General features: G+C 38.0%; 1 protein-coding gene and 1 long non-coding RNA gene across 3 annotated transcripts; one reads left to right on the plus strand and one right to left on the minus strand.

Annotated features, from left to right (window-relative positions):
- Positions 1-6139: 6139 nt before the first annotated feature.
- Positions 6140-6979, plus strand: LOC110867073. Its single transcript, XM_022116213.1, has one exon. The coding sequence runs from the start codon at positions 6140-6142 to the stop codon at positions 6977-6979; it is 840 nt and encodes a 279-aa protein (XP_021971905.1).
- Positions 6980-10448: 3469 nt separating this feature from the next.
- On the minus strand, positions 10449-12428 carry LOC110868943. 2 transcript variants are annotated; one of them, XR_002552878.2, is made up of 3 exons: positions 11952-12428; positions 11475-11541; positions 10449-11325 (listed from the first exon to the last, which is right to left on the minus strand). It is a non-coding gene; the product is annotated as an uncharacterized LOC110868943 (long non-coding RNA). The 2 variants fall into 2 exon arrangements; XR_002552879.2 differs by lacking the exon at positions 11475-11541 and having other exon boundaries at positions 11952-12426.
- Positions 12429-13451: the final 1023 nt, after the last annotated feature.

Raw genomic sequence — 13451 nt, forward strand, 5'->3', positions numbered from 1 at the left:
TTCAGTAAAAATCAATCAGGTTTTGCAAAAAGTAGAAATAGAACTCTCAGGTCATAAATTTGCTGCAAACCTATTGCCTATGAAATTAGCTGAATTTGATGTTGTGTTAGGAATGGATTGGTTAATAGCCAACCATGCTCAAATCATTTGTGATAGAAACTCTATAGAAATTCAATCACCTACTGGGAAAGTAATCATGATTACAGGAGATAAACCTCGAAAGCCGCTAAAGTTCATATCAGTAATGAAAGTTGCTAATTATGAACGGAAACAAGGAATAGTATATATGATTTCAGTAATCATTCGTACTAAAGAAAAAGAACTTAAAGAAATTCCTGTAGTCTCAGAATACCCAGATGTATTTTCGGAAGATTTACCTGGGTTACCACCAGATAGGGAGGTAGAATTTAGGATTCATCTAATTCCAGGAACTACACCGATAACCAAGGCACCCTATCGATTAGCTCCTACCAAAATGCTAGAATTAAAGAAGCAATTAGATGAATTACTAAGCAAAGGATTTATACAACCTAGTTCATCCCCTTGGGGTGCACCAGTGTTGTTTGTGAAAAAGAAAGATGGATCAATGAGAATGTGTATCGATTATAGAGAGTTGAATAAGGTTACAATTAAGAATCGATACCCATTACCTAGGATTGATGATCTTTTCGATCAATTACAAGGCGCTAAATATTTTTCTAAGATAGATTTGCGCTCCGGGTATCATCAATTAAAGGTCCAAGAAGAGGACATACCTAAAACTGCTTTTAGAACTAGGTATGGACATTATGAGTTTACAGTCATGCCCTTCGGGTTAATTAATGCACCTGCAGCATTTATGGACATGATGAACAGGATCTGTAAACCATATCTGGATAAATTTGTAATTGTTTTCATAGACGATATACTTATTTATTCAAAAAGTCAGGTTGAACATTGTCAACACTTACATGCACTCTTAACTTTGTTAAGAAAAGAAAAGTTATACGCCAAATTCTCGAAGTGTGAATTTTGGCTAAAAGAAGTGCAATTTTTAGGACACATGGTGAATCACAAAGGTATTCAAGTAGATCCTGCTAAGATAGAAGCAATTACCAATTGGAAGGTTCCGCAAACTGCAATGGAAATTAGAAGTTTTATAGGTTTAGCTGGGTATTATAGACGGTTTATTAAGGATTTTTCCAAGATAGCTATACCATTAACTAAGCTAACCTGTAAAGCCACTAAGTTTGAGTGGGGACCTAAACAAGAAGAAGCCTTCAGAATCTTAAAGCAGAAATTAACCAATGCTCCAATCTTAGCCTTACCAGAAGGAACAGAAGATTTTGAGGTATATTGTGATGCTTCAAAATTAGGATACGGATGTGTGTTGATGCAACGCAAGAAGGTAATTGCGTATGCTTCCAGACAATTGAAAAAGCACGAAGAAAACTATACGACTCATGATTTAGAATTAGGAGCTATAGTTTTTGCCCTTAAGATATAGAGACATTATCTGTATGGAAGTAAGTTTACTATTTATACAGATCATAAGAGTTTAAGGTATATATTTGGGCAAAAAGAGTTAAACATGAGGCAAAGAAGATGGATGGAAATCTTGAGTGATTACGACTGTGATATTCAATATCATGAAGGAAAGGCAAACGTAGTCGCAGACGCCTTAAGTCGTAAGTATCATGAGAAGCAAAGGCGAGTCTGTGCTCTTAGAATAAATCTACAAGTAGATTTAATGGAACAATTGAAAGAAATTCAGGAAACGGCAATCAAGGACGATGCCGAAGGAATAAAAGGTTATTTAAAAGAATTGGAACAAGGAAATGATGGAATTTGGAAATTCCACAAAAGCAGAATTTGGGTACCAAAGCAGGGAAATTTAAGATCAAAGATTTTAGAGGAAGCTCATAAATCTAGGTATACTATACACCCAGGAAACAATAAGATGTACCAAGATTTAAGAAAGAATTTCTGGTGGATAGGAATGAAGAAGGATATAGCCGAATACGTATCTAAGTGTTTAACCTGTTCACAAGTTAAAGCCGAACATCAGAAACCTTCAGGTCTACTACAACAGTTAGAAATGCCTGTATGGAAATGGGAACTCATAACAATGGACTTTGTTACTAAGTTACCCAAAACCAGAAAAGGTAACGATGCAATTTGGGTAATTGTGGATCGATTAACCAAATCTGCTCATTTTCTACCAATAAAGGAAACCTTTAGCATGGAAAGGTTAGCCAAGTTGTATGTGGATGAAGTAGTATCCTTACATGGAGTTCCACTCTCCATTGTATCGGATAGAGATAGTCGTTTCACTTCCCGTTTCTGGACAAGTTTCCAAGAAGCCATGGGAACCCGACTCAATCTAAGTACTGCATATCATCCACAAACAGACGGACAAAGTGAAAGGACAATCCAAACCCTAGAAGACATGCTCCGAGCATGTGTAATTGACTTTGGAGGTAATTGGGATAACCATTTACCATTAATCGAATTCTCCTATAATAATAGTTATCATTCAAGCATCGAAGCCGCTCCATTCGAAGCACTGTATGGACGCAAGTGCAGAACTCCTGTATGTTGGGCGGAAATAGGAGAAAGTCAATTATCAGGTCCAGAAATCGTGCAAGAAACCACAGACAAGATAACTCAAATCAAGGAAAGATTGAAAACAGCCAGAGATCGCCAGAAAAGCTATGCAGACAATCGTCGCAAGCCACTTGAATTCCAGATAGGAGACAAAGTACTGTTGAAAGTATCTCCTTGGAAAGGAGTCGTACGATTCGGTAAGAAAGGAAAACTGAGTCCAAGATATGTTGGACCATTCCCAGTGATTCAACGAATCGGACCAGTTGCTTATCGCTTACAACTACCAGAAGAATTAGCTGGAGTACATGATGTATTTCATGTATCCAATCTTAAGAAATGTCTATCAGACGAATCCCTGGTAGTACCTCTTCAAGACATAGAGGTAAATGAAAAGCTGAAATTCATAGAGAAACCCTTACAAATAGAAGATAAGAAAATCAAGTTTCTCAAACACAAGCGACTAGTAATGGTGAAAGTCAAATGGAATTCAAAGAGAGGACCATAATATACTTAGGAACTGGAGTCAGAAATGAAGCGGAAATACCCTAATCTATTTCAATGAATCTCGAGGACGAGATTTTTCTTAAGGTGGGGAGGATGTAACAACTCTCATTAAAATTTATAATTAGAATGATAATTAGTCAATAAGGAAACCCTAATTGAGACACCCAAGTAATTCTGCACTAAACCTAAAAAAATTTCAGAACAATCGGAATTAGGATCAGGGCCCCTAAAACTCAAGGGGGGTTAAACCCTAGTAATAATTATCTTTAAAATTTCGTTGTACAGATGAAATTCGATTTTTGAGTGAATCAGCTAAGCTAGTCCCGAACTCAGCTAGTCTACATAAATAGACTGTACCCCTTACGGACCGTAAGGGGAAATGCCATACGGTCCGTAAGAATGTCCCAAAATTCACTATAAATAGCAGACATTGGCAGTAGCTTTTAGAAGTTGAAACGACGTCCCAACTTTCTGTATACGTCGAATTAGCACAGAAATACTACAATTAAACACACACTGCACTCGAATCGCTGCCGCAAAACAGGGTAATTACTCGATCGCTATTACGATTCATTTTCCGAGATCAATATATCCAATGGATGTTTAAGTGCCGCCCACATTGGGTTATACTTTGTCGTTCGTCGTTAAATCGGTGAATGTTTAAGTATTGCACTTTGTCGTTCGTTGTGAGAATTTGATTTCGTGAGTTATCGTGACTGCTGTATTGATCACTAACCCAGTTTTGTGTGCATTATTATTGAAATTAGGTTAACCAGGCTAAATCATATTCTGTCCGTGTTAAATCTGCAATGTGAGTCATTCTCTTTTTATCAAATGTTTTACAATACTCCAAATTATTTTCAGAATTATAATTACAGTGATTAAGTTTATGTAATCACCAAATTACAGCCAGTATGTGGGGTATTGTGCACATTACTACAGTTTTAATCACATTAGGTGGGCGAACCTAAAATTAAGTGATATACGTCATTCATTGGGGCAGCCAATGGTGATATGACCACAGTCACAGATCCGGTCGAGTGACAAATACTGTGGGTAGTTGGTTGATAATAAACATATGTAAAAACTCTTAATACTGTGAATTATAACAAATGTGTCGTTTTCAGTAAACTGAATGATTCACTCAGTATTTCCCCGCTGACAAAACCTTTTTCAAACATGTTTCAGGTGATCTACTGTAATTCAGGAAAAGTGCTGGGGAGCATTTCAAGCTTCAGATAGTGGCTCAGTATAAAATAAAGAAATATGTTTTGAAATAAAGATTTATCAGAAAAATCTTATTATTGTAAATTATCGGGGTTTTATCCCGAGTTGTGAAATAAAATAATCGGGAAAAGTTTTTAGCTTTATAACGATCCTGATGTTAAAATTTCCGCTGCTAAAATCACATAAATAAATATCACGGGATTTCTGTCCCGCGGCTCCTGAAACGGGTCAAACCGGGTCGGGGGTCGTGACACTTTAAGAAGTTAACTGAGCTACATACGTGTTTAAAATCTAAAGGATGGAAGAATGTGGGGATCAAGTATGTTTCTGGTTTCACGGTGTTGATGGTTTTCAATAATGAGGAGGATTGCGACAAGTTTTGGACGGAAAAAGAGATGTGGGCGGATGTATTTGTTTCACTCGAAAGGTGGGATGGTAAATAATTAATGGTGGAAGAGAGAATTGCGTGGTTGCAGGTTCACGGAGTTCCGGTCCAGTTGGCAATTGATCAAGTTTTTGATTTAGTGGGTAGTCGTTATGGAGAGGTTGTTAAGGCAGCTAGGATGTCCTCAGAAGATTGCAATTTTTCTTATGCGTACATTGGTGTGATGTGTAAATCTTGGGGTAGGATTGTTGATCGGGTGGATATCTCATGGAGGGGTAATATTTTTAAGGTCTGGTTTGATGAAGACGTAGGAGAATGGGTCCCGGATTGTGTGGAAGAGGTGGAAGGATCGGTTGATGAGATGGAACAGGAATTTATGGTTAACCGGAACACGGTGAGTATCAATGATGAAGTTCAAGGAGTTGATGTGGAGGTGGGAGAGATAAGGGAGGATGGAAGGAATGGGAATGATCTTGTGTTTAATATAGGGGTTGCTTCTAATGTGGAAGGCGGTACTGAGAAAGTGGTTAGGGATAATGCATCGGTTGTCCGGAAGAAATTTAAACGAAGATCTTTGTTTAAGAGTAGGGGCGAGGCGAGTAATTCTCAGGAGAGGCCTAAAAAACGTCATAGGGTGGATAAGGACATATTTGGGTTAGATAAGTTGATTGGCATAGTGGGTTCTTCATCGGTACAGGGTGATTCAGTTAATAGGGAAGCGGACGAAGAATATTGTACACCGAATTTAAATGTTTTCTCATAAGAGGTTTTCAACAATTCTGGGCCTGTGGAGGAGAATGTGACTTTGGTAACTAATCAAGTTGTGCATGACGGTGATGTGATCGATCATACTGTGGATGAAGTTGATAAAACAGTTGTATTGGGACAGTTATTAGGGGCTTCCAACATTAGTGATTTTGTTCCGAAGATACAAGGGACGATTAGAGAAAAAGGTTTTCAACCGGGTGGTCAATGAATGTAATGTCATTGAACATTCGTGGGTTGGGGGGTTCAAGTAAGGCAGAATGGGTTCGTAATCTTCAGGTTCAACATGAGGTGCATTTCATTATGATTCTGGAACACAAATGGTGTCTTTGGAGGCAGTGGACGTAGGGAGTTTTTGGGGAAGAGGAGATTTCTCTTTCGAGTGGGTGTCGTCTTCAGGAAGGTCGGGTGGTTTATTATCGATATGGGAGATGTTCTCTGTTGAGGTTATGCAAAAGTTCTCGAATGCTTTGCAAGTTTCTGGTAAGATTAAAGGTAATGGGGTGATAAATCATATGATCAACGTTTACGCTCCGCATAATGCGGTGGCGAAAAGGGCTCTTTTGGGCAGAGATTGGTGGCCTTATAGGGGAAGTTGATGGGTATTGGACGGTCGCGGGTGATTTCAACTCAGTTAGAAATGAAGGGGAAAGAAGGAATTATTTCTATAATATGTCCGAAGCTAATGATTTCAATAGTTTCACTGAAGAATCGAATTTGCACGAGTATTCTTTGAAAGGACATCGGTTCACGTTTGTTGCGGGCGATAAACTGAGTCGGATAGATAGAGTTTTGGTGAATTGGAACTTCTTTTCAGCATGGCCGTTGGCAGAGTACATCGCGCTGGATAGGAAATGGTCCGATCATAGTCCGTTGATTTTGAAGACGATGTGTAGAAATTTTGGCCCCAAACCGTTCCGTTTTTTCAATTCATGGTTAGAGCGCCAAGATTTCTCGGGTTTAGTTAAGGATGCGCTGATTAATACAAATGTCCAAGGGGCTCTGGACACTTGCCTTATGTTGAAGTTTAAAAGATTGAGGAGTTTGATTTCGGATTGGGCGAGGAATTCTTTCGATAAGGAGCGTGGTGAAAGACTATTATCGGAACAAGAACTTGTTCACTTGGATGGTCTCATTGAAGAGCGTCAACTTTTAGAAGAGGAGGTTTGGAGTCTAGAGGAGATTAAACGGAGATTACGTGAGCTCGAAATTTTCCGCCAAAGAGATTTAAAGCAGAAAGCTAGGAGTAATTGGGCTTCTTTTGGTGACGATAATACGCGATTTTTCCATGGGTGCATTAATAAAAGGAAAGCCTCTAATTATATCTCGGGTTTGATGGTTTTTGGGGTATGGGAAACGAAGCCAGAAATAGTCAAGAGAGAGGTTCTTCGCTTTTATAGATCGAAGTTTAAGAAAAAAATGGTTGTACGACCTAAATTTGATTGTTATGGGTTGAAAAAGTTGGAGACTAGTGATGCCGACAGGTTGATTCAGTGTTTTTCTATTCAATAGATTAAAGATGCGGTGTTCGATTGTGGTGCGGACAAAGCCCCGGGGACGGATGGTTTTAACTTTCGTTTCATTAGATTTTTTTTGGGACTTGTTCCAAAACGATTTTAATGAATTGATGAATCATTTTTACGAGGTGGGGAGACTTAGTCCGGGCGTTGGGTCGTCTTTTATTACCATGATTTCTAAGATTGGCGACCCGGTTGAGCTTTCTGCTTTTAGACCTATTAATTTGATCGGGATTATTAGTAAGGTTGTTTCTAAGGTATTGGCGAATAGAATGAAGATGGTCATGGGTAAAGTTGTTTCGGATACTCAGTCTGCTTTCTTGACCGGGTGGTATATTTTGGATGGTCCGTTAATGGTGAACGAGGTGATCACGTGGGCTAAGAAGCGTGGGAAGAAAATGTTTTTATTTAAAATTGATTTGATAAAGCTTACGATAAGTCAATTGGGATTTCCTTCTGTCGGTCTTAGAGCAAATGGAATTTCCGATGAAGTGGCGAGATTGGATAAGGGGGATTTTGGTTTCAGCTAGGTCGGCGATTCTTGTGAATGGGTCGCCTACTTTTGAATTCGGTTGTCAAAAGGGCATACGACAAGGTGATCCAATTTCACCATTTTTATTTATTATACTGATGGAGGCTTTTTCTTGTTTACTGAATAGAGCTACTGAGTCAGGAGCTTTTGATGGGGTGGTCCTCCCGAATAACGGACCGGTCTTATCACATCTAATATTTGCGGATGATGCTATGTTGATGGGAGAGTGGCCTTTTTTCAATTTTGATAATATGAGGCGGATTCTTCGAATTTTTTATTTGTGTTCGGGGCTAAAGATTAACCTTCATAAGTCGGTTTTGTATGGTATTGGGATTGATAATGATGAGTTGAAGGATAGAGCGGATTCTTTAGGGTGCAAAGCGGGAGATATTCCGTTTTCTTATCTGGGGATTAAGGTTGGAACGAATATGAATAGGGTAGCTAATTGGGATTCGGTGGTTAACACGTTTAGAAGGAGATTGTCGAAGTGGAAGGCGACTTCTTTATCGATTGGTGGACGGGTGACTTTGATTAAATCCGTTCTTAATAGCCTCCCTACTTATTACTTTTCACTATTCAAGGCACCGAAGGTTTGATGAGAAGATTTATGTGGGGTGGGTCCGACGAGGTTAGAAAACTTTGTTGGGTTTCGTGGGATACGGTTACAAAATCCATAGAGGAGGGGGGTTGGGAATCGCTAGGCTCGAGATTAATAACAAGGCTTTGCTTGTAAAATGGGTGTGGAGGTTTTTAAATGAACAACAACAATTGTGGAGAAGGGTCGTTATTTCCATTCATGGTTCGAGTCGTAGTTGGGGTATTGCTCCGGTGAATAATGCATACACTAGTGTTTGGAAGAATTGTGTTTCAATGTGTAATAGCATAAAGGTCGAAGGAAGAGGTCTTAACAGTGTCGTCCGTGGTTAAATAGGGGATGGGAGAAGCATCTGGTTCTGGTTGGATACGTGGTTAGGCGATGAAGCTTTTAAAGTGAAGTTTCCTAACTTGTTTGTGTTAGAAAATGATAAAGGGGTGATGGTTAGAGATCGCTTGAGGACTGAAGGGGCTGGCCGCTTATTTATTTGGAAATGGAGGAGAAACTTAGCTACTACAGAGGAGATTGAAGAAAGGCAAGGTTTGGAGGCCATGTTGAATGGGGTCACAGTGAATGGTACGAGTGATAATTAGGTATGGTATAATGGGTGCCAAAAAGATTTTTCAGTGGCCGAGATCAAGAAGTGGATAAATGGGTCGACTATCATTGGTGTTCAGTTTGGATTTACTTGGAGCAAGTGGGTTCTCCTCAAATGTAATATTTTCATTTGGCGACTTTTTATGGACCGTTTACCTACAAAAAAGGCTTTGATAAGGAGAAACATTCAAGTGGTAAGCCCGTTATGTGCTTGGTGCGAGATCGAGGAAGAAACAGCGGAACATATATTCACCGGTTGTGGTATTTCGGCCGGTGTTTGGAATGGAGTTTCTAGATGATGTCGCATTGCGGATATTTGTGCTTTCCATGTCAAAGATTTGGTGGGGTTACACGAAATGTGTGGGTCGACGGGAACTAAGAAGGTGGTGGTTCAGGGGGTGATTATTATCGCTTGTTGGGTGTTGTGGAAAGTTAGGAATGGTAAGATTTTCTCCGATAAGGATTCAAAGGTGGTAGAGCTGGTGACAGACATCAAGACTTTGTCCTTTCTTTGGTATAAACACAGATTCAAAGATGGTGTAGTGGATTGGGATAGGTGGTCTATTTTTTATTTGATGTAATCGCTTTTGATTGTTTGGTATTTGGCTTGCTATCTCCGTCTTGGTGATAGCTTGTCGTTTTTTTTTGGTATTGAAAGTTAATCTTAAAAAAAAAAAAGAAATTTCTTCTGAACTGTATACGTTATCATTTAAATGACTTTCATGCACGTGATATTGAAATTGATACTTGAAATATTTGTATATATTTTGTGGAGTTTTTCTATTTGAAAATTCATTTTTTTATTTGACTGAATATGACGTTATGGCTAAACGATATGAGACGCCATCCCTATTGCACATCAGCCGAAAAGAACCAATAGCGCCCCCACTACCATACCTCAGGCGCTATTGGTGGGTTGTGGTTGTAATGGCGAGATTTAGGTGTATGAACGTGGTTGTAAAAGAACCGAACGTTCAGCGAACAATTCGTGAACCGTTCGACGGGAAGTTCGTTTATGTTCGTTCGTTTAATAAATGAACTAACATGAACAAGAAAGTTTGTTTGATTAGTTACATAAAATGAACACGAACAGAGGTCTCTTTCATTCGATTGCGTTCGTGAACGTTCGATAAGGTGTTCATGTTTATGTTGTCGGTGAAAGACTTGTGTACATTTATTTATTATATCTAAAAAATTTATATTCTTTAATTTAATACCCTAACAATTAAAAACAAGAAATCCTATTCCACTTTGTTTTTACACCGTTCCTGTTTCCTTCCTCATTATTCACATCAATGTGTACCTTTTTCCACTATAATAACTTTGAGTTCCAGCGCTACTCCTTCCGCCATCTATTTCTAACCTCCGCTGCCTTCGCCGATTTGATTTATGTTCGTTTGTGTTCATGAACCGTTGGTGAACACATTCATTTTCTTAATAAAAAAACACGAACAAAAAATCTCGTTCGGTAAGTGTTCATGAACCGTTTGTGAACATATTATTTCCTTAATAAACGAACATGAACAAGGCCTTGTTCGTGTTCATTCAGTTCGTTTACCCCCTATGTGTAAAGGAGGGAGGCGCTATTAATGGGTTGGGGCTTTATCCCATACCCTCAATGTTAGAGGCTGCTTTCTATACCCCTCCAACCTAATAGTTTTCCATAATTGACCCGATCACTATTCCAAGGTTGATTTAATCAAAACACTTCAGGTTTACGAATTATGACCATTAAAGTAATTAACCAATAATACATATAAATATTGAACAACATTACACATTTACACGTGTACAAATACTTTATTTTTTCTAGCCCACAAAAGCGATAACCAAATTCCAAAGGGTCCAAAATTATCGAGTAAGCCCAAACGTGGGGCTCGATAGCCCAACTTTACATTTTGGTAGAGAGGCAAAAACGGGTTATCCTTGAGAGTTGACCGATTGTAACCTAGGTTTAAAATTGAATTTTAATTTTAAAATGTACTAGGATTTTGACCCGCCGCGCGTTGCGGCGGCGTCGAAAGTTGAAGTAACTCGTATTTATACTGTATACTTGACCCGACTCTTTACTTAAAAAAATTACATTGCCATCGAATGAAATTAATTACTAATTTGGATTGTCGAAAGTCTGATCGCTTCATGTTTTTATCATGTATTTTTTTAAAGGATTTCGTATTACATTATATCTATATTATGTTACCCGACCCATTTATGAACTGGTCCAAACATTCTATAATCTAGTGATAGACATCGAACACTGAATATTAGTGATACCGCTGAAAAAAAAAACTCCGGTCCGCCAGTCCCAAACACCTGCCAGCTAACCAAGCACATGGTTTATTACAAATGACACTTACATGCCTATACTAATACTCTTTAGTGAAGGTATAATTAAAGAAATTTGTGAACCAAAACCAATGCCAAAAATATTATGTAATAATGACACTATGATTAAACTTATATTAAGGTCTGAAAGCGAAATCTTACGACTTAAAAACGTCCTGAATATTCATCCCTCCGCCCCCTCCTCCGCCACCAGCAGCATGCTGTTTAAGCCCTTCCTCACTGTACCGGTCGTAAATACTCCTCTTTTCGCTGTTCGACAACACTTCATAAGCTGAAACAACATACATACACACAAAACATTCACTTTCACACCAACAGGAAACACAAAATCTATAAACACAAAACACAATACATGTATGATTTACTACCATTGTTAATTTCAGCAAACTTTATGTTAGTATCCGGATACGAAGAACAAACCTGTAAAAGTCAGTTGCGTTCGTGTGAACTCTGAAGCGCATTCAATGTTGATTATTTATAAATGAAACTTGCAATTTAAAAATGTAAAATTAGTCAGTTCCACTACCAAAATACAAATAGGTAAATATAGTCAATGAAAACCAAATCCCACTATTTGAATTAGAAATTTCAACATCAGCAAATGTAATCATACTCCAATACTAATACTAAACTAATTAAATAAGTAAACATCAATTATGCACATACAGGTAGGTTAAGCTTTCAATCTCAATTGCAATGCTTTTTCATCCTAAACAACTACTGTGTAAACGAATAAAAAATGATGTACATGTACAATTCAACTATAAAAGCCCAATCCAACATATACAGGATCACTTGCAAATATAATATCCAACAGGCACACCAAATAGCTTCTCATAAACATATAAATAATTGAACTTTAAACAAACTAAAGGTAGAACAGCTGCAGAACGTCACCTATATTCGTCTCGGTTCAAGCTCAAGTGAAAAGGTAGAACAACAACCTCCTCCTATTACACTCCGATTAGGGTTTGTAGCCGCAGGTTAGGTGATTGGGGTTTTCGCCGGTTAGGTAATTAGGGTTTTTGCAGGTTAGGTGAGGAATTGGTTGCCGCCGGTTAGTAATTAGGGTTTTCGTGTGGGGTAAAGGTTGCCGCCGGTTGGTTAGGGTTCCAGGTGAGAGGAGAAACGGGTGTGTATTGAAGAACGTAGTAAAAGTGGCGGTAAGGAAGAGATCGAGGTGTGTTGCTGAAAATTTTGGGGGGAGAAGGCTCATATTTGGGGGGGAGAAGCTCAAGGTTTGGAAAAATGAGATCTGCAGAGGATGAGAGGTTACAGAGGATGATGGTCTGTGGTAAAGACAAAGGTCTCCAGCCATAGAAAAGACAAAAGGGTAAAATGGTCATTTGTCGGTGGCACCGACATTTGTCTTTAAGAGTATATAAATTTTATTTATCTATAAGTCTTGGTATAAATGAGTCGAGGATGAGAAACGATTGGGTTCTTGATTAGTCACAATCAAATCAATTTTATTGGTCACTTCTATTTTATTTGGTACATATTTGTAAATCATAACATCTTTTTTATATGGTTGTTTAACAACTTTTGAATGGGTAAGTTATAAACTAGTAAAATATCTGAACCATTAAGTGCTGAACCATCATGAGTCAGTATAATGCTTAACCATTTAGAGGTAGATGTCTAACATATTCAGATAAGATGTCTTAACCATTTAGACTGGGTATAATTCTTAACTATTTAGGGACAAATGTCTGAACCATTCAGACATCTGCTTGCGAAACACAGTCGGAATTATTAAGTGTTGAACCAGTAAGAAGTCTGAACCATTAAGAGTCCATTAAGAGCTGAAATAATTCCTAGTAAGATGTCTGAACCATTAAGTGCTGAGCCAGTAAGAGGTATGAACCATTAAGAGCCAGTATAATGCTTAACCATTCAGTGGTAAATGTCTGACCAATTCAGATAAGATGCCTTAACCATTCAGACTAGGTATAATGTTTAACTATTTAGGGACAAATGTCTGAACCATTTAGACATCTGTTCGCGAAACAAACAGTCTTAATTACTAAGGGGGTGTTTGGGATTGCGTTTTCAACCTGATTATTTGATTATTGTGTTTTGAAATCGCAAAAAATCTATTTTGAGTGTTTGGTAAAAAAATAATAAAAAGTGATTTTTTACGTCTTGTAGAGTTCAAAACGTGATAATCCATAAGTAGGTCACCCCTTGCTGCAGGAAAACGTGATAATCCAAAAACTGATTTTTTACGTTTTCACTTATTTATTTTTTTAAAATATATATACTTGCCAAACACTCAAATAGTTGATTATCTGATTATTGTGGTATCAAACAACATAATCAAATCCAAACACTATCTTTCTGCAGCATGTTTTGTTACAGCTAATTATCTGATTCTGATTATTCAAAACGTATAAT

The sequence above is a fragment of the Helianthus annuus genome, chromosome 7, assembly GCF_002127325.2.
Source record: "Helianthus annuus cultivar XRQ/B chromosome 7, HanXRQr2.0-SUNRISE, whole genome shotgun sequence".
NCBI classification, from domain to species: Eukaryota; Viridiplantae; Streptophyta; class Magnoliopsida; order Asterales; family Asteraceae; genus Helianthus; species Helianthus annuus.

What these genes read in the sequence shown, in the direction of transcription:
- LOC110867073 (XM_022116213.1), top strand. Translation starts at nt 6,140, where the DNA reads ATGTCCGAAGCTAATGATTTCAATAGTTTCACTGAAGAATCGAATTTG.